The following is a 19,915-nucleotide window of genomic DNA, read 5'->3' as shown; positions in this document are numbered from 1 at the left end:
CTGTATTTAGAGTAAGAAAAATGCAAATTAAAGCTGTACTGAGATGTCGTTTTCAGCCATCATGTTGGCAAAGCTCTGACAGATGTCAGCGCCTTCCGCTGGGAGGCTGCAGGGGAAGAGGCCCGCGTGCCTTGCTGGGAGGCTGCAGGGGAAGAGGCCCGCGTGCCTTGCTGGGAGGCTGCAGGGGAAGAGGCCCGCGTGCCTTGCGCGTGGGAGGCTGCAGGGAAAGAAGGCCCGCATGTCTTGCTGGGAGGCTGCAGGGGAAGAAGGCCCGCATGCCTTGCACATGGGAGGCTGCAGGGAAAGAAGGCCCGCATGCCTTGCGCGTGGGAGGCTGCAGGGAAAGAAGGCACGCATGCCTTGCGCGTGGGAGCGAGTACTCCTGCGGGCCCTGCTATGGTCTGTCTGTCAATGACCGTCAGACCTATCACGCGTATTACCCCTTAACCCATTGCTCCCCTTCTCTAACTTTATCCTACAGAGTTGCACACCTGCAAAATGACACGTAAACAAGGCTTTCCACTGCAGCATTGTTTACAACAGCAAAACCCCGACACACTCCGGATTTCCATTAGCAGAAGCGATTTACAGTATGGAACATGCAGTCATTAGAGAACAATGAGGAGTCTTTCTATATATTGGAATGCAAAAATCTCCAGGTCTATAGTTCTGTGTAAAAGGCAAGCTGAAAAAGCTGAGAGTATTGTGCAATCATTTTGTGTAACAATGAAAGGAGAGATTAAACGTATATAGTTGCGTTTGTTAGTATTTGTACTTTAAAAGTCTGGGAAAATGCAAAGAAACAAGCAGAAGTTTAATGGGAATGAGGCGGATGGCCGCACCGAGCTCTGCCCAGGCACCGAGCATGGGGCTCCCTCTGTCCCACAGCCTCACCAGCACCTCTTGTCTTCTGCCTTTTCTCAGCGGTCACTGTAACAGGTGTGAGGTGACACGGCTTCATGGTTTTGATTTGCTTCTCCCTGACGATGAGTGACGTTCGGCATCTTTTCATGTATCTTTTGACCATTTGTATGTCTTCTTTGAAAAAAATGCCTATTCAAGTCCTTTGTCCATTTTTAAATTGAGTTACTTGGTTTTTCACTATTGAGTTGTGTGAGTTCCTTATATATGTTGGATATTATCTCATTATCAAATGTGTGGTTTGCAAATGTTTTCTCCCATTTTCTGATGCTATAAAAACCTTGTTCCTCGTAACTGTCCTCTTTCCCAGCTTAATTTTTGGTCTAGTGCCAATTACTGTCTGGCAGTCATATATTTCAGGTATTTTTAATTGCCTGTGATATAAGCTTCATGATATAAGCTTCAAGAGGACATTCATTCACGCATTCATAGAACCACCTGGCCCTCCCTGGCTGCCGTGCAGGTACAAGTTCCAAGGTCTCGTGTTGATACACACCCACCATGTAAGAAAGTTCAGCCGATGGGTCCCAGGCCAAAGACGTGCCAGTCTCAGTCGTGCCGACTGTTATAACGCGTCCCTCTCTCCTTCCAGATTCCCCCGCTGGGCTTTCCAAGCCTGGCCTGCGCCTCTGCAGAACATGTCAGGGCCCAGACGCTGCTCTGAGCTCATCTGATCTGCAGATAGGAGACCTGTCAGAGGTGGATTTTGTTGCCTTTGCAAAATACGAGACGGGAAAGAGTGGCACAGAGCGAAGGAAAAAGAAACAGTAAATGAGCAGAAAACTCTGAAGAGTGAGAAGTGGAGCATTGCAGACACACACATGTGCACGCGCACACATGTGTAGACACACACGTGCACACACATGTGCACACACATGTGCACACACATGTGCACACACATGCATATGCGCACACACATGTGTGTGCACACGCTGTGTAGACACACACACACTAAAGGGAAAGGCTGAAGGTGACAAGTGGAGCATGTAGGCACACACACCAGAAGGAAAACCCTAAACGACACATAGTCACACAATGAGGGAAACGCTGAGTGTCACACTCTATATCCTAAAATCAGAGAATATCTGTTTTTTAAAAATGATTTGTTAATAGTCACAAAAATGGACTCTAGTCAGCCAGAAAGAAGACCTCCATTCATATCTTTTGAAAAGCAAAAATAACCTTTTCTGATCATAAAGCAATAAAATGAAAAATTAATAATAAAAGTAGAAACTAGGAAACAAGCCTACCATCTAGAAATATTTTTAAACCTTTAAATTCTTCTGTTACTGAAAAATCAAAATCAAGATAGCAGAATATCTGTTAAAAACAAATGAAAACAATTTTTTCAGTAGGAAAACAGTAATAACAATAAGGAAATAAAAGCGTTGGTTTTAGTAAAACTCACATCAAAATCCATTGGAATGTCCCTCTGTATAGCCCAGGGAACTATATTCAGAGTCCAGTAATAAATCAAAATGGAAAGGAATATAAAAGGAATGTATGTATGTGCATAACTGAGCCGTTTTGATATGCAGCAGAAATCAACGCAACGTTGTAAATCAGCTCCACTTCAATTTTAAAAAAGAAATTGAAATGATGAGGGGAGAAATGCAAACACAAAAAACAGCAGTGGGCTCTTATGGTGCTGAAAACACGAGCAAAGAGACACAGGCTGTGAGCAGTGATTCCGGCTCTGAGCTCCTGGAGGGGTGTAGCCCCTCCCTTCACTGACTGCCCCCTGCCTCAGCCTGGTCCTTGCAGGCTCCGTCCAGGAAGTGGTGGTTGGTTTAGTCACTAAGTCGTGTCCGACTCTGCGACCCCATGGACTGTAGCCCACCAGGCTCCTCCATCCATGGGATGGAGTGGGTGGCCATTCCTTTCTCCAGGGGATCTTCCCGACCCAGGAATCGAGCCTGGGTCTCCTGCACTGCAGGCAGGTTCTTTACCACTGAGCCGCCAGGAAGACCCGTCCAGGAAGTAGGTCCCAGCTCTCCGCCCCTGCCCCTGCTGCTCCCCTCTCTCCGGGGGCAATTGCCGAAGGCAATCGAGTCTCAGGAAAGAGGGTACAGCAGGCCTGCTCCTCATGCCCGCCCTACAGAGAGCAGGATCATGGTCGTTCATGTGTGACATGGGCGAGGGTGTTCTCGGAGTCAAAGAAAATACCCAGAGTTGTGACCCCAAGGGCAGGGTTAGCAGGAGACATTTCTGAAGTGATGGCTCTGAGTTGGGGCCCCCGAGTACCGAGTTTCCCGTATCCCCCAGGCAGACCCCATAGATGCCTCGGTCAGCCAGGCTCCACACAGGAAGCAGATGGCTCACCTGGAAAGCTTTTATTTACAGAAGTTTGGGCGAGTTAGCATTAGCGTTAGTCACCCGGTCGTGTCCGACTCTGCGACCACATGGACTATAGCCCGCCAGGCTGCTCTGGAGAGGGTTGCCATTTCCTTCTCTAGGGATCTTCCTGACCCAGGGATCGAACGTGGGTCTCCTGCGCTGCAGGCGGATTCTGTACCACTGAGCCAGCAGGGAAGTCCAGGCTAGGGGTGGCCAGGTGGCCCAGTAGCAACACGGAAAACCATCAGCACTCTCACCCGAAGGGAAAGGCAGCAGTGCTCCCGTGGGGCCCAGGCCTGCAGACCCAGAGCAGGGGCACGAGCTTCCGCCCTCTCTCTGCCCCACCCTCTAGTCCCACGGGTGTTGTCCAATGATCACACCCACTGGATGCCAACCCGCCTGGGCACAGCGTGGGCTGAGCAGGACGGAGAAGAGATCCGGGCTCAGCGGCCAATGCTGCACAGCCGGCTCAGCCGCCACCTGCCCCTCAGGCTCACCTGCCACCGTGGACAGCCTCCTCTTCCTTCAGAGAGGATCCCCTGCGGGAAGCTCGTCCCGAGTCCACACCGACCTCTTGTTTGTGAACACTGATGGAGTTTGCTCTCTTCCCACATGGGAACCAAAGTCCCGGAGAAGCTGAAATGTGATAATGTGTCAAAAAGTCACCTAAAACTTCTCAGACTGTAATGAAAGTAAAAAAACAAAAAGCAGGAAGGCATTTTCTACAGGGTAATTATTTGGAGAAAAAAATTAAAAATCAGTGTGTTCATGCTGTTGCTGCTAAGTCGCTTTAGTCGTGTCTGACTCTGTGTGACCCCATAGATGGCATGATGTGCTCACAAGAGCAAAAATGTACTCGGTGATAAATTCCATCAATCTGTCACACAGATTTGTGTTCCCTGAAGACATCACAGGCTCACAAGCTTAACAAATGGGGTTTGTGAAGGTATTTGTACAGCTGTAAAGAACCAGGCAAATATAAGTTTATAGTATTATATTCAAACAATACAATCTATTATTATTGTTATAATACATATTACTAAGCATGCATTAAATTTATATTACAGATTCACAAGAAATTACTTAGTTTACTTTTTTTATTAAACAACTACTTATTAAGTACCTGTCATGGTACTTAAGGCTCCAGAATTACAAACCTGAAAAGCCCAGTCCCTAGAATTTATGCTCTGGGAAGCACAGGGCGCAGTAAGCTGTTGGCAGTGGGTCTAGTCTAGCGCACTGTCTGTCTATTTATAGCCTGTGAGCTAAGAATCGCTTTTACAGTTGTAAATGGTTTTGAAAAATGAGAAGAATAATATTTCATGTCAAAATTAGATGAAATGCGAATTTTAATGTCCTCGAATAAAGTTTTATTGGAACACGGCCACACCACTTGTTTGCCTGTGGGTGTGGCCTCTCTGCAGTTGAATAGTTGAGGCAAAGACCGTGTAGCCCACAAGGTCTAAAGTATTATCGTTATAAAACTCATTCTCTGGCCTTTACAGAGCAATGCGGCTGAGCCCTGGTCTGGGGAGGTTACCTGGAGATACAGGACATTTGCATGGCTGATGGACCCAACGCCTTCCAGAAGAGCTAGCCTTAGTGCTTGGCTTTGCCCAGCCCAAGACAGCAAGGGTCTCCTCAAGGAGAAAGCACCAGAGAGAATGTAAGTAAATTAAAGCTGCGCGTTCTGAAAGTGTGTGCGAATGTGTGTCTGCCTGTAGAAGCTGGGTGTACGTGGGGCTCGCACGTTTGCTTTAGGTGGTGTGTGTGTGCCTGTATGTGTGCGTGTGTGATACACAAGTGCATCTTGCCAGGAAAAGGAGGAGGTGGGAAGGAACAGGGTCCACCAGCCGCAGGACGCGGCACCGCTGCCCCGGGACTTCAGGGCAGGTGGGGCGGGGCAGCTTTCCAGAGAAGGAGAATCTTGAGTCTTGAGGGCGGGGACCTTCAGAGGGGTGCCCCCTCCATCTCTCCATCCACGGCAGGACGGCCAACCTCTCACCACATGCCAGTTCTCCATGTGTGTTCACGTTGACCTTGAGTGCTTTTTTAGGGGAAGCTGAAGAGTGGTTTACACGTGGAGGCCTGAGAGACGGGCTGCAGACTCCGGCAGGCGCGTTAGTCAGTTTCCCTGTGACAGTCTGAATCCTATTGGCTTCCTAACATTACTCTTCAGAGAACTTTTATTCTTGAAAAACAGCAAATTGTTCATCTCTGGAACACTAGATAGGTCTGTGACTCTGAGAGCATTTTGAAAATTATAAATGATAAGGAAACTCTGGGCCAAATTTTTTATATGACGCTCCAAGAATTATGCAGGATGGGAATCTGACCCTTTGAGAGTTAAAAATGTTTCTGGAGACAGAGAAGACTTCACGCACTAGAGCGAAAGTGCCTTAAATCATATCGATGGTGCAATTATCTCTCGGCAAAGATCCTCGGAGTTGAAGTTCAAGCTGGGGGTCAGGAGGATGGCTGGGGGAAACAGGGTCCCCCTTGTTAAAATAAAGCAATTAGTTTAATATATACTATCGGGGAAGGAGAGCAGGGAGGGAAATTCCCCTTGTCAAATGCTGAACATTGAGAGCATCGCTTACAGCAGAAGTAATAAGGCACTCTTCATGAAAAAGTTGGCCCTATACCATGCTTAAATGCAAACATGTGCGTCCTTTCTAGCTTTAATTCATTTAAACTTCTGTTAACCGGGAATATTTTTATGTGCATTCTGTCGTTCCCTTTCTTACTTGAACAAAAATGTGTCAGGGGACAGGAATGGTGCCCAGGGTTGCAAACGCATTCAGACACCATAAAATATTTAACAGCTCTTTCTGGTACAGTTAAGCCCCACCGAATGGCTAAACAAACTTTAATTTACAATTCAAGGGCTGAAGCATTCAAAGGGCCATACGATTTTGCTGCTGCTAATTTATATCTCTCAGAGACAAGAAATCTAAAATGAGTCATTTCAAAGTTCCCAAACCCACATTCCTTCTTATGAAATACAGATCTTTATTTCCACGAGATTGCATTCTTTGCCACAGAGAAGGGCAGCATTGCTCTGATAGCTTTAAAGTTCTGTGCTGTCTATAGAGATCTCAGAGAAAGGATTCTTGCTTCTCCTTCTTCAGATAGTGACTTGTAAGCAAGCTGACTTCTCCCCTGGCATACTCCAACCTGATTGGACAAAGGAAGCCCTATGGCCCGGAAGAGGAACTTTTTAAAAACTATTCTTTAAAACAAAAATGATTTTTTTTCCCCATAAATATTTCTTTTTAATTTAGAGGACTAGAACCAGTTTGTTTTGGGCCTTTCTGCTGAAAATTTGTCTCATTTAAGAGGCAGTTAGGATCTTTACTGTATGTATGAATTTGTGTAATTTCATTTTGGATAGGGATAAGCTTCTGCTTCTGATAGAAGCCCAGAGTTTCATCTGGTTCCTCAGAAAAAAAAAAAGAATAAATAAGCCTCAAAAATGTGATAGGTGATTTGAACCCAACTGGGATCCAGAGTTTGTTTTGGTCTCATACAATGAGTGAAATAAATTAGCTTTTGCAATGATACACCTGGGTGATTCTCAAAAATATCATCCTGAGTTTTCACTCACCCAAAAGAAGATCTACTGTGTGACTCCATTTATCTGAAGCCCTTGAACAGGCCAAGTCAAAAGCTGGACGAGAAGCTGTCTGACTGTGAAGGGGGAAATCAGGGACTTTCCTGTTTTATGTCTTGATGGGGTTTTGACGGGTGGAGAGATATACGAGAAGACGCCTGCAGGAGACTGTTAATAGTAGGCTCAAGGTCCCGGCTAGACAGGCGTTCTGGTTAAACCCTTCTGACTCATTCATAGTAACGACGTGGGGGAAAGGCGACAAGAACCACCACAGCATCAGGCCGGGGACACAGTTTAGGCTGCCGCTGTCCCTGCTCAGAGCAGCTCACACAGGTGGTCACTGCGCTCACACAAGATCCCTACTCTCTCAACTTACCACTTACGTGTTGGAACAAAGGTATGTGTTTCCTATGCATTATCTTGAACAGTGTGAAAGTCCTCACAAAGCTACTCAAAAGTCTCACGGTCCCCTTCCTCTAATACAGAAGCCATAGAATTTATGCAGTGCGGGTAGATAAAAGAGCCAGTCCTGGGCTCTGAGACGTCAGTGGGCCTCCGAGGACAGAGTGTCCCGCAAAGCTTTTTAGAGAGGAAAGGTCTGGGAGGTCTGCCTGTTTCAGGGTTTCACCCTTTCCCCTTCACTCACCTTTCTTCCTGCCTGGAATACAGGGCCTGGAGGTGCAGCAGCCCTCTCGCCACCATGAGGATGAAGACATGCCTGCAGAAGATACCAGAGCAGGAAGGTAGAGGGAGCCTGGGGAGCAGCCTGGTTTCGACCACACTAAGATTTCTTTAATCTGACACAGATAAAGTCCTTCGTTTTTAAACATCTTCAGGTTTTGTATTGCATTCAGTCAAACACATGCCTAATATTCATGGCACCTTAGGTCTTAACTTTCACTGACTTCAGCAAGGGGTACAGCAAGTTGAGCACAACTAGGGTGGAGGCAGGGCAGAGAAGGCAATGGCACCCCACTCCAATATTCCTGCCTGGAAAACCCATGGACGGAGAAGCCTGGTAGGTTGCAATCCATGGGGTCGCTGAGGGTTGGACAGGACTAAGCAACTTCACTTTCATTTTTCACTTTCATGCATTGGAGAAGGAAATGGCAACCCACTCCAGTGTTCTTGCCTGGAGAATCCCAGGGACGGAGAGCCTGGTGGGCTGCCGTCTATGGGGTCGCACAGAGTCGGACACGACTGAAGTGACTTAGCAGCAGTAGCAGCAGCAGGGTGGAAGCAGGGTGAAACACCCCCCAACAAGCACACACAGAGACGCAGACTGAGAGGGTCAGGAAGGCTGGGGGGTTGGGGCGGGGGGCACACAAGCCAGTCACCACGTCTCCCTCTTCCTCCTCTACCTCCTTGACACTGTTGTACTGAATCTGGGTAAAAAAGCACAAGGGCAAGCTTGAGTGAAGAGGCGCTGCCAGAGAGCTTGATGCCACGGCCCTGGAGACATCACAGAATGGACAGGGGACTCTGTTGCCAAACAGAAAGGCCTGAAGCTCTGCAGAGTGTGTCTGATTATGTCTAAGGACCCCAGGCGTTTCCACATCCCGTGTCTGCAGCTATCCCTCCACTCCCAGCAGAGCCTCCTCCTCACAGCCAAGGTCTGGGGGCCTCCAGATGCCAGGGGCCCCGGGGCAGCTTCCAGGAAGGGTAGCCCAGGACGTCTTGGTGATGGTGGTTGGGTGTGAGTGGCAGCTACTTTGGGGCTGGGGGTCACCAGGCTGCAGGAAACTGGAATGACTGAGTCATTCTACAGACGTGGCTGCTCCTTGCCAACCTAGGTTCCCAGACCAGCTTCAGATAGAATAACTTGAGCAGGGTGAATTCACACTCCATGAAAACAGACGGGAGACACAGATCTATACCTTTTCCTCATATTCCCAGAAACGGCGGCTTCCTGCCCACGGCACATGCAAACCTTTAATCTGCTAGAGTTTGAGAAAGGATGAGTTCTCTCAGCACTGGGATGTAGACCTGCAGATAACGGCTGTCCACAGCGTCTAACTCGGCACCACTGTGTCTCTCTGACACTGTTTAAACCTCTCTCTTTGGCTGGCAGGGCAGCTCCCAGCACCGGGAACACGGAGTAAGACTGCCAGGCTGCCCCCTTCCTGCTGTCCACGTGGTGAGTTTCACGGGACACTCGCTTATTACAAAACTTGAAAAATATTGTAAACATCTCTGAAAGCCAAACCTCACCCCGGCTCAACAGCTAACGTGATGTGAGTGGCCTCGGAGTTTATAAACCTGGAAGTCACATTCAGTCACTGGCAGGAAGCGGAGTTTACTTTCGTGGCCAGATCTGTTTTCTGCTTATGACAGGATTTTTTAAATTGCTGGTGAAAATCGCTGTGGCACAGATGGAAGATTACCAGGCAGACGCTGACCGTTTCACTTCCAGCTGACAGCTTTGCTCCCTTTTGTTTTTGAACATAGTGGCGTTAAAAAAAGAAAGAAAGAAAGAGAAAGGAAATTGTATTTCCTACTGTTAGAGCCCTTGTCCTGTCCTGATTACGTGAAAGGTTTGAAACGAGCCTTCCTACCTCCACAGCGCACCGGTCAGGCACGCGTGACCGTGGCGAGGTTCCGAGTCCCTGATTTAAGGCACTGTTGCTGGAGCCCTGACCTACGTTCTTGGCCTGATGGGCGTCGCAGCCGGACCCTGGGTGTCTCCACGGCTGACGCATCAGACTCACGTGGAGACGCATCAGACTCACGTGGAGACGCATCAGACTAACATGGAGATGCTCAGCACAGCCGGACGCAGACCCCTGGGCGTGTGATGCAGGCCCCCCTGAGCGCTGACGCCCAGAACCCTGTGGGCAGGGCTTTTGTTAAGTCCTGTGTCACCCACATAAGCCCGACATTCTGCCAGCCATTCCCAGCAAGATGTTAAATGCGAAGAAACACTGTCTGACATGCCAGGTTTTTTCATGAGAAAAGCAATTAAAATAGATTTTCCTGGGGTCTCTGTAAAATGCAAAAGGGGACCCTGTTAATTAAAAACAAACAAACAGACATAAAAGCAGACGAAGGACTCCAGAAAGTCTCCTTTCCAATCGCTCTTTTTTTCTTTTTCACGTCTTTTCACGGCTCCATCACATGTCAGCATTGGTCAGTCTCAGCTTGAGGCTCGCCTTTCCCCTGCCCACCCACCCCTTTCCCCCCGGAAACTCTGGAAGTCAGCCCCCCTCTCTGGGTTCTCTGCCTTTGCCATGCATTCACTGCTGGCACCTGCCCAGCAGAGCTTTGGAAGTGGAGGATGTTAAGACAACATTTCCCTCACTGCGTAGGGCAGTGGGGGGCAGGTATTGATGCAGATAGAAATTCCACAGTTTTGGGGAAAATAGAAATGCTCAAAATGCCTCCTTGGCCAAATGCCAACTTTTTTCTAGGTGACCAGAACTTATAAGAAGTCCCAGGATGGATGGACTGAAGTCCATTCCTTCATCCAGCAACACAGGGGGTGTGTCTGCAGGAAGGTCCAGGGGAAAGGTCCCCACCCTTCTAGATCTGACCCAGAGCTTCGCACAACTGCCCTCGACAGCCAGGAACAAACCAGAACCACCACCACCAAGGCCTGGGCACAGCTGTTGTCCAGACCATTCACACGTCTTAACTGCCCATTTGTTAAACTTTCTCAGCTGGACTAAAATAGCTTATTTATAGCCCTGTATAGGACTCAGAAAAGACGGGACTTTTCTTGGAGGTAATCCACAGCCTGCAGAAAACCCACAATGGGCTGAATCTGTGTGTGTGTGTGTGTGTGTGTGTTTGCCACTGGAATATACCAGACCCCCGCCCCCGCCAAGAGGGTTCCTCCAGCAAATGACCTGGGCAGTCGCGTGCTTGTTTTGTGCCTCCAAAGTCTGATACAGCGTAGACGCACGATGAACAAAGAGACAGAGTTAGAAACACGCCTGGAGCTTGTGACTTCAGCTTCTTAGGGAAGAGACAAGTCGCCACTCGTCGTGTGGGAGGTGGACGCTGGGTCCCAGGTCCTCCCTGTGAGGATCCCTGTGGGTTACCTGCCCTCCGCTGACCCCGCCTTCTGCCTCATTCTGTGCATTGTGCACCCGGCAGATCTGTGCTCTCCTAATCTTTCTGTCATCAGCGATCGGCCTGCCTTCTGGCAGCTTTTTGGCTTGAAACTGAACACTTTTGACAAGTTCTACAAAGACAAGCATTTAGCCAAGGGGCTCTTTTGTCAATTAAGACCTTTCATCCCTCAATTGCCATCAGGGGCTCACGGGGTCCCCGTGCTGTCTGGATTTCAGGAATGAAGAGGAAAAATGTCAGACCCTCTAAAGTCACTCCCTCAACACAGGAAAGGCAAGTTCTTAGCAGCGCAGATTTAAACACCTGCCCAAAGAGGAGACGTACGTGCATGGCGGGCCTTTCCCCCGTTCTCCACCCGCGATCGTCCAATGCCTTGGAAATACCCAGACAGCCAAAGCAAACACACCAGACCTGAGACACCACTCTGGGGTCCAGATTGTCCAAATTGACCATCTCACCAAGTTGCTGATTTAGAATGATTCTATTATACAAGAAAATTGTCAAAGCTTATGCTTCTGCTGTTGAAAGCTGGCCTCAAGTTTCTAATATTGGATTATGTGGACAACGTACAGATGTGTTTCTTATTATTCATACTCATAGTATACATATAAATACATGGCCATGAGAACGTGACTCAGTCCCACGGAAGCCTCAAACAGTTCTCTGGGCTTCTTGCAGCCAAAATCACTGTTAATTGTACAGTTTAAAAGCCAGCCTTTGTTCTGATGGCCATTTTTTTAAAAATTTACTTGTTTTACTCGGGTCATATTTCCTCTTTTGAGATGATTTAAGAACTTTAATAAACTGGGATCCTAAAACTCTCAGGATGACTTTCCTGCTCTTCTGGGAAGAAGACACATAGATGAACCCGAGCTGAGACTGAATTATGTTCCGAAAATCCAAAGGCCAAGAGGTCCGGTTGGCCCTGAGAGCTAGAATGGCTGATTTACAATATCACCGAAGTCCCCACGGAGGGCGAGCCCGTCTTGTCTCCGCTGCCTTTGTAAATTTTGTGTAATTTAAGAATGTTAATGCAGATAGGGTTGAAAGCGCCAGCAAATACTCGCAAATCAAGCAGATTTACCCCAAGCTCAAACTTCCGCTTGCTGAACGCCTCTCAATGGAGATTAACTTTCATCTCTAGCAAACTGGGAAAACGAAAGGCTCGTCAGCCCGTTGTTCAACTTACTAAGTTTCTTCACTAGCCTTCAGGTGTGTAACTTGAAATACTTTGGTGAAAACCTGCACAAATCGTGAAGAACTGTGAGATGGACGTGGCCCCGTTCAGTTGCCTTGGATCCCAAGATATTTCAAAGTTTTTCTCCAGCCCGGGTCTTCCAAACTTATGAGGATGTTTCATCTTGGAGGGGAGCCAAGGAAAACTCAATTGTGCAGAGATAGCCACCACCAATGGGATGGTAGGAAAAGTAAGAAAGGAGACAGATCACTAGAAGATCAGGAAATTAACGTTCACACCACGCACTCCATCTGTCCTCTCCTGAAACTGATGGAAAGGGGGAAAGTAAGAGGTCTGATGAAACAGTTTCTAAGTTAATTTCTGCAGAATCAAATTTGATTAATGATATTATAGATTCATTTGCCAGAAACTTTTGAGCATAATCTTTAGGGTTTGCGATCTTCAGGAAGTTCTTAGCACAGCCCTCTCCCTACGTCTTTTCTTGTTTAAAGGAGAGCCAACAGCAGAGAGTGGGCAGTGGTGACCTGGTTCCACCCTGGCCTAAGCTGTCGGGCCTCTTATAGACGTGGTGGCCATTTCTTGCTCAGTTAGGATTCAATTATTTATTCTTCCCATCCCCAAATCAAAAGAGTAAAACCAGAAACCGTCCCTGCCTGTTCGGGGGTGGAGACAGCCATGCAGCGGTCACACGATTACCTGTTCAATTGCAATTTGTAGAAACCTTTGGACAGAGCTCTGCGGTCCTCCTACGGGGCTGGGGCCCAGTGGGGACGAGAGGAAAGGACTCTGGGAAGAAGCCTGGGCCTAGCAAGGTGTGAAGGATGTGGGGGGCGGTCACCAGGCAAAGCAGGGAGGAAACAGCACACAGGAAGAGACAAAGGGGCTTCCCTGGTAGCTCAGCTGGGAAAGAACCCGCCCGCAATTCAGGAGACGGGCGTTCAGTCCCTGGGTCGGGGAGATCCCCTGGAGAAGGGAACGGCTACCCACTCCAGTGTTCTTGCCTGGAGAATTCCATGGACTGAGGAGCCTGGCAGGCTACCATCCATGGGGTCAAGAGTTGGACACGACTGAGCGGCTTTCACTTTCACAGACAGACTGAGGCAGAACAGGGGCCCGGTCAGGGTGGGGCGGGTGGGTCTGTCACGGAGGGCGCGGGCACCTGTTGGGGGGCCGGAGCACAAGCCTTGGGCAAGAAGCTTGGGGTGCTGAGGGCGTCTGGCCCAGCCACGCCGGGGTCTGGGAGACCACATGGCCAGCACGCTGCCCTAAGGCGGGGGGAAGCCAGGGGTGTGCTTTTCACCTCATTTTGAGCAAGGCTGTTCCAGCTGCAGGTGGGCACTCACCCCAAACGGACAGCAGGGATGCGGGCAGAAGGGTGAGTGCAGTGGCCCGAGGGGGGTCTCGGGGGCCTGGACACGGGTGCAGAGGGTGTAGGGGAAAGGCAGGGGAGGGCTGGAGGTGACCCCGGGCTGCTCACGTGGACCCCAGTGTCTGGCTGGTGGTACCTGTCATGGGGATAATGAGCCGAGCAAGCACCAGGCTTTCAAGGGAAAAACCGACTTTGGTTTTGGACACGTCAGGATTGAGCTGCTCTGGAACACCTCAGAGGAAATGTCAAGCGGGCAGTGGGATACCCAGGCCTGGGTCTCAGAGGGAGGTCCAGGCCAGAGGTAGACACGATGAGTTATACAGCAGGTTAAAGGTTAAGCACGAGCATAACTGGCATTACTAATCTATTTGCAAACATGATGCTGGAAGCAAAATTTAAAGTAATAAAAACATCTGGACCCCTCTAACTGTTATCCATCACTCCTAGCGTGGCCCTCCCCACCTCCCTTCCCCTGCAGCCTTGACACTTCATTGCTGTCCCTCAGGCCCTCCATCTGACACGGGGGCCTCCTGGGAAGCCTGTCTGGCTCTGGCTGTCACACACTAGAGTCATTGTCCTGGCACTCAGCTGGGAGGACTGGGGGTCCTGTTCAGCCAAGTTCCCGGATGCCCACCCCTCCCACCGCCAACCACCAAGTTCCCCCAGGAACTGAAGCGGCACTCCACCCAGAGAAGCACTCCACCCAGAGAGCTCCTCCTGCCCCTTAGGGGACAGCAGGCCCATTGAACGAAGAAGCACAGGATCCGTCAGACAGCATGAAGCCCAGTTACAGTATTTGTCCAATAAAATGACAGTTTTCTAGGCTCTCGCCTCACTCTTTCAACCTTCTCAACCATTTTCCCCCTCCCTGGCGGTCCACAGCTAAAATCCGTGTTAGGCGTTATATGCTTGAGATTGCAAAAATTATTCAGAGCATCTGAGGCTCACACAGACTTTATTCTGGAAAGAGTTTGACATTTTAAAATCCAAGTACACCAAGCAATGCATTTCCCTGGTGGCTCAGATGGTAAAGAATCTGCCTGCAATGCAGGAGACCTGGGTTTGAATCCTGGGTTGGGAAGATAGCTTGGAGAAGAGAATGGCAACCCACTCCAGGATTCTTGCCTGGAGAGCCCCATGGACAGAGGAGCCCGGCAGGCTACCGTCCATGGGGTCCCAAAGAGTCAGACACAACTGAGCGACTAACACTTTCACTTTCACACCAAGTAGCAACTTAAAAAATATTTGATTTAAAATTTTTTCAAGGTTTTTAGACTAACAAAACGTTAATTTAGCTACTGATGGTTACCTTCTGGATCCATCTGAATTTAAAATGCATCAGCCAGGTCTACTCCGAAGCAGTCATTATTACAGAAAGAACTGGTCTGTTAGACAATGTGCTGTTCTGGTGCTACTTCTTCCTTGTTCTTCATTTATGACCTTATGGAAGTCACTCATTCTCTTTGGACCTCAGCATCTCCATCTGCTAAATGGGAATTGAGTGCTTGACCTCAAAACTATATATCTATGTAAAGTCTCTTGGGATTGCATATAAAGTTTATCATTTTATTATTACATGGATGTAAAATATCATTGCTAAAACTTTCAAATAAATTTTCCTGTAAGTTTCTTCATGTCTGTGTCTTCTTGGGGTGACAGAGGATGAGATGGTTGGATGGCACCATCTACTCAATGGACATGCGTTTGAGCAAGCTCTGGGAGATGGTGAAGGACAGGGAAGCCTAGCGTGCTGCAGTCCATTGGGTCCCAAAGAGTAGATCATGACTTAGTGACTGAATATATTTCTCCTCGAAATGATTTATCTAAAATTCTTTTACAATCAGTACTCCGATTTTTGCATTAACTTGTCTGGGCCACCAAGGGTCCAGATATTTGGTCATATGTGATTCTGGGTGTGTCTGCTAGAGTGTTTGAGGATGAGATCAATGTCTGATTCAGTAGACTGAGTAAAGGAGACTGCCCTCCCCAATGTGGGTGGGCCTCATACAATCAGTCTGGATTAATCCATACAGAAAGTCTGGATTAGAGAGAATTCACTCTCTGCCTGTGGCCCTGGTCTTTTCCTGTCTTCAGCTTTGCCTTGGGTGAGAATTTGCTCCGCCAGCTTCCCTGGCTCTCAGGCCTTCTGACTTGGACCTGCGGCCTCACCATCCGCTCCCCTGGGTCTGCCCTCATCAACTGGGGTCCTGGCTGCCAGCCTCCAAGATTGTGTGAGCCAGTTCCCTACAGTAAACCCCTCTCTCATGAACATAGGTGGACGATAGATACACGATAGATGAATAGATAGATGGTAAATAGATGATTGATAGATAGGTAATACATACAGATATAGACAGATAATAGATAGATGATAGATAGATAGGTAATAGATACACGATAGACGGATAGGTAGATGATGGATGGACAGATGACAGACAGTTAATAGATCATGATAGATGGACAGATGGTGGAGAGATGATAGATACATGTCCGTCCTTTCGGTTCTGATCCTTTGGAGAACCCTGACTAGCACAGAGTCCTTCTTCCAGAAGGAAGCAGTCAGAGGGCCTGGGCTGTCTCAGCAGCCGCGGGAGGTTTGAGACCGTGGTCTGTGGAGTCTGGAGGAAGGGCCTTGACAGGCTCAGCCGTGCGTCCTTTCACGAGTTATCTCAGCTCCAGGAACCTGAGCTCTTGAGGCCTCAGCCAGAGAGCGAGGCGGCCGGTCCCCAGCAGACCTTCCTGTCCCTCTCTGCCCCTCTCGCCCTGAGCCATGCCCGCCCCTCGGGGACAGCTGTTCCCAGCGCCGGGGCCATGGGCACGCTGCCGCATCAGAGCTCTGGCTGCCAACTGCAAAGTCTGCCCGTGGTCTTCACGCCCCCCCGGGGCTTCACTGACCCTAAAGGCTCCCGAGGCAATTCTAGATCATAAAAGCAGGAAACACTGCAGTTATGCTTCAGAGAATAATTTCTAAGTGTTTTTCACTCCCCAGATATAACCCGCCCTTGCTGCGTGCCTGCCTCCTTCCCTGAGAAGCGGGGCCTGCAGCATCTGGGCTGCCAGTGAGCCCACCCAGTCCAGGCCCAGACCACCGGCCGGCCCCTCCCCTCGTGCCAGCCTCGGCCTGGACAGGCGTCCCCTCTCGACTCCAGAGGCTCCATCCTTCCTCCTGGAGGCTTTTCTAGAGGGCACACAGGACAGGCCCTCTGTGGGCACAGTCAGTGTGGCTCCTGGCTCTTCACGGCTCTGGCTGAGTGCAAATACCTCTGACCCAGTACACAGAGGGGCTATTTTTGGAAGGATGCTGCTGTTTACTCTGGAGAAAAGTCACCACACCAGGAGTGACAAATACTTTTCCCTTTGCTCAAAGATAATTTCTCTGGGCAATTTGGCAATAGCCACGCTTGTAGATGAGTTTTTAAAGTACCGGCCTTGGGCCATGAGTGACAATGTGTTGGTGTTGACCTGCTCTCCCAAGAGGGGTGGGGAAGTGGGTCTGCTTGGAGGACCAGAAAGGAAGACACGGGGACACGCGGGGTCCTCCTCCTCCACGTGGTCCCTACAGGACTTGCTGAGACCCAGCGACGAGCCGGCGCGGCTCCCAATGCAGGGGGTCGGTCTGCGAGCCTGTCTTGGCCTGAAGCCCACCTGCCTGCCCTGAGGGCTGACCTCCCATGAGGCATGGCTCCAAATGTTTCCCTGTGTCACTGTGATGTCATGTCAGTGTTCTACCAGCTTTTCAAAAACACTGAAGATGCTTCATGAGGACAGAGTTACAGTTTGGGAAAAGGAAAGTTCTGGAGGCTGTTGCGGTTGGTGGCCAGCAGCATAAATGCAGGGAACGCTCCTGCCCCATGCACTGAAAGATGGTGGAAATGGTACATCCTGTTATATGTGTTGTAATAAGGAATGAAAGAAGGAAGGAAGGAGGAAGAAGCTATATTATCAGAGTTGTCAGATTATAGTTCATCTTTATGCCTTTGGTTCAGTTCAGTTCAGTTGCTCAGTCGAGTCTGACTCTGCCACCCCAGGCCTCCCTGTCCATTACCAAGTCCCGGATCTTGCCCACACTCATGTCCATCGAGTTGGTTATGCCATTCAACCATCTCATCCTCTGTCGTCCCCTTCTCCTCCCACCTTCAATCTTTCCCAGCATCAGGGTATTTTCAAAGGAGTCAGCTCTTCACATCAGGTGGCCAAACTATTGGAGTTTCAGCTTCACCATCAGTCCTACCAATAAATATTCAGGACTGATCTCCTTTAGGATGGACTGGTTGGATCTTCTTGCAGTCCAAGGGACTCTGAAGAGTCATCTCAAATACCACAGTTCAAAAACATCAATTCTTTGGCGCTCAGCTTTCTTAATAGTCCAACTCTTACATCCATACATGACCACTGGAAATGTCAAACTGAAAATACTTGAGCATAAGAACATAATTTTAGTTAACCTTTCGTATCCACACTGACACATCTCTGACACATTTCCCTGCACTCTGCCCTCATCTGATGGAAAGAGTTTTCTCTACCAAATCTCCATCCATGAAGTCAGTCTGTGGATTTACAGATATTGTTCCTATGCATGGAGGTGCCTTCACAACTCAGTGGACGTTAGAAATGAAAACAAGACTCGGCCACCCAGACAAGAGAAGTGAGGGGCTGACCACACATGCGGAGGCCTGGGGCCAGCACGTGTCCCAACAAATCTAAGCAGGTCGGCTCAGCGTGAGTGCTCAGTCCTGTGGATGAGGATGTGGCGCTCTCAGGAGCTTTGGCACTCGTGTGTCATTCAGCCTTCTCAGGAGGCTGCTGAAACTTAGCATCTGCTGCTCAAAATCCTCCAGAATCCATTAGCTTATATTAAATGTGAGGCCATGAAATTCTTTCCTAATGACAGTCATTCCACGTGGCAAGTTTGAAAGATGTAACTTCCCACCAGAGAGGTGTTGCAGAGAAACCAGACCTGGGCAGTGCCTTCCCGAAGGCTCCCCTCGACCGGCCCGACACGAGTCGTCTCAGCCACTGGGAAAGAACATGACGGGAAGCGGGGCTTCGCGTCTTCCCTCGGCTCCAGGGCTCTCAATAGCCGCCCGGGGCTGGCTGTCCTGCTTACGAGTTGTGGCCTCTTAAGTCTGCCAATCACCAGAGAGGACAGTGGTCATGTATTTATATTTATAACCCATGTTCATCCCCAAATGCTGGACAGTCACCAGGAAACGCCGTCAGCCACTTTTCCTGCATGCGGCTTGGGACATCCTTGGAGAAACCACTGCTTCTCACAGGACAGGACCAGGCGGGGAATGAAGGCAGGAGTCATTTTCCCCTGTGGCCCAGGTGGTGCTTGTGCCGGGAATTTCGATTAGGTGTTGCCATCTGACCTGCGCAGAGCAAATCTTACCGATAGGAGAGGTGAGGAGCTGTGAATGATGGGATGACGACCGGAGGTGCCCTCTCTTAACTCCGTGTCTGTCCAGAGTTGGGCGCTGGCGGGCTCCCTGGAGACTCCGTGGGCTGGTGTGTCTCGGGGACACGGAGTCTCCTGGGCAACAGCTGACTCCTCCTCTTACAGGGACGCACCCGCCGCCGCCCCGCACCCGGTGAGAAGGAAGAGGCTTTGCTCCTTGATCTGGACGCAGATGCCAGGCCCCGCTTCATGGCGAGTGGAGACCCACACGTCCTCGATGAAAACAGCCACAGCGGCTGCTCCCCCATGAGTGCCTGGCCCGCCTGGCCCCGCCTGGCCCTGTCCCAAGGCTCTGCATGTGTCCACTCTTCCCATCCTCATGGGTCCTCTGATGGATGATATCCATTGGACGCTGTTGGAAACAGAGAAGGCGGGGCGGGAAGTCAAGGGGCTCCAGCCGCAAAGGTGCTGAGCTGGACTCCAGACACAGACAGCCCGTCTTCAGGTGCGTCTTTGCCACTTTGTGCCCAAGTAGCTGTTCAGACGGCTGCTCCCGACACCATCAAGACCCCCTTGTGTAACTGGTGGAGCACCTCCTATTCATGGCCCACCCTGGCCTCACTCTCCGTGTAGCAAGGAGATGGAATACACGCGCACACACAGGTGTGCACACACCCGGCGTCTGGGAGGATGAAGAAGGGTGCTTTGTGTTTGCATGTGTGTGTGCCTGCGTGCATGTGGGTCTCTCCACGCACCAACAGTGTACATGCCTGTATCCCTGTCACTTTGCAGGTTATTCTACTTCCTGGGACGTCTATGCTGTGGTCAGCAGAGCTGAGGGGACCCTCGGGGCTGTGACTCATCAGCCTGGCATCCACCACTGTCCCCTCCTGGCCTGGCGAGCACCAGCCCTTCCTCTGGGGCCCAGCTGCACCAACCCTTCCTCCAGATCAGCTTCCAGACCCCTGAGGGCGGGTCTGCCCCCCACCCCAACACACATACAACGCG

General features: G+C 49.8%; 1 protein-coding gene across 1 annotated transcript; it reads right to left on the bottom strand.

Annotated features, from left to right (window-relative positions):
• Window positions 1-2,813: 2,813 nt before the first annotated feature.
• LOC129647383 (uncharacterized) lies at window positions 2,814-9,382 on the bottom strand. The gene is made up of 4 exons (XM_055574511.1): window positions 8,749-9,382; window positions 7,518-7,589; window positions 3,756-3,894; window positions 2,814-3,461 (listed from the first exon to the last, which is right to left on the bottom strand). Exons 1-4 carry the CDS (start codon window positions 9,060-9,062, stop codon window positions 3,294-3,296), a joined length of 693 nt encoding a protein of 230 aa, XP_055430486.1. The 5' UTR covers window positions 9,063-9,382; the 3' UTR covers window positions 2,814-3,293.
• Between the last annotated feature and the right edge of the window lie 10,533 nt (window positions 9,383-19,915).

Source organism: Bubalus kerabau, chromosome 3 (assembly GCF_029407905.1).
Source record: "Bubalus kerabau isolate K-KA32 ecotype Philippines breed swamp buffalo chromosome 3, PCC_UOA_SB_1v2, whole genome shotgun sequence".
Taxonomy (NCBI): domain Eukaryota; kingdom Metazoa; phylum Chordata; class Mammalia; order Artiodactyla; family Bovidae; genus Bubalus; species Bubalus kerabau.
This window is presented reverse-complemented; position numbering and strand designations above follow the sequence as displayed.

Excerpts from the sequence above, each read along its gene's own strand:
- LOC129647383 (XM_055574511.1), bottom strand. The coding sequence starts at position 9,062 with ATGTTTACAATATTTTTCAAGTTTTGTAATAAGCGAGTGTCCCGTGAA. Across the intron at positions 7,590-8,748 it reads TCTGGGAATATGAGGAAAAG|GCATGTCTTCATCCTCATGG; the intron begins GTATAGATCTGT and ends TATCTTCTGCAG. Across the intron at positions 3,895-7,517 it reads TATTCCAGGCAGGAAGAAAG|CTTCTCCGGGACTTTGGTTC; the intron begins GTGAGTGAAGGG and ends ATCACATTTCAG.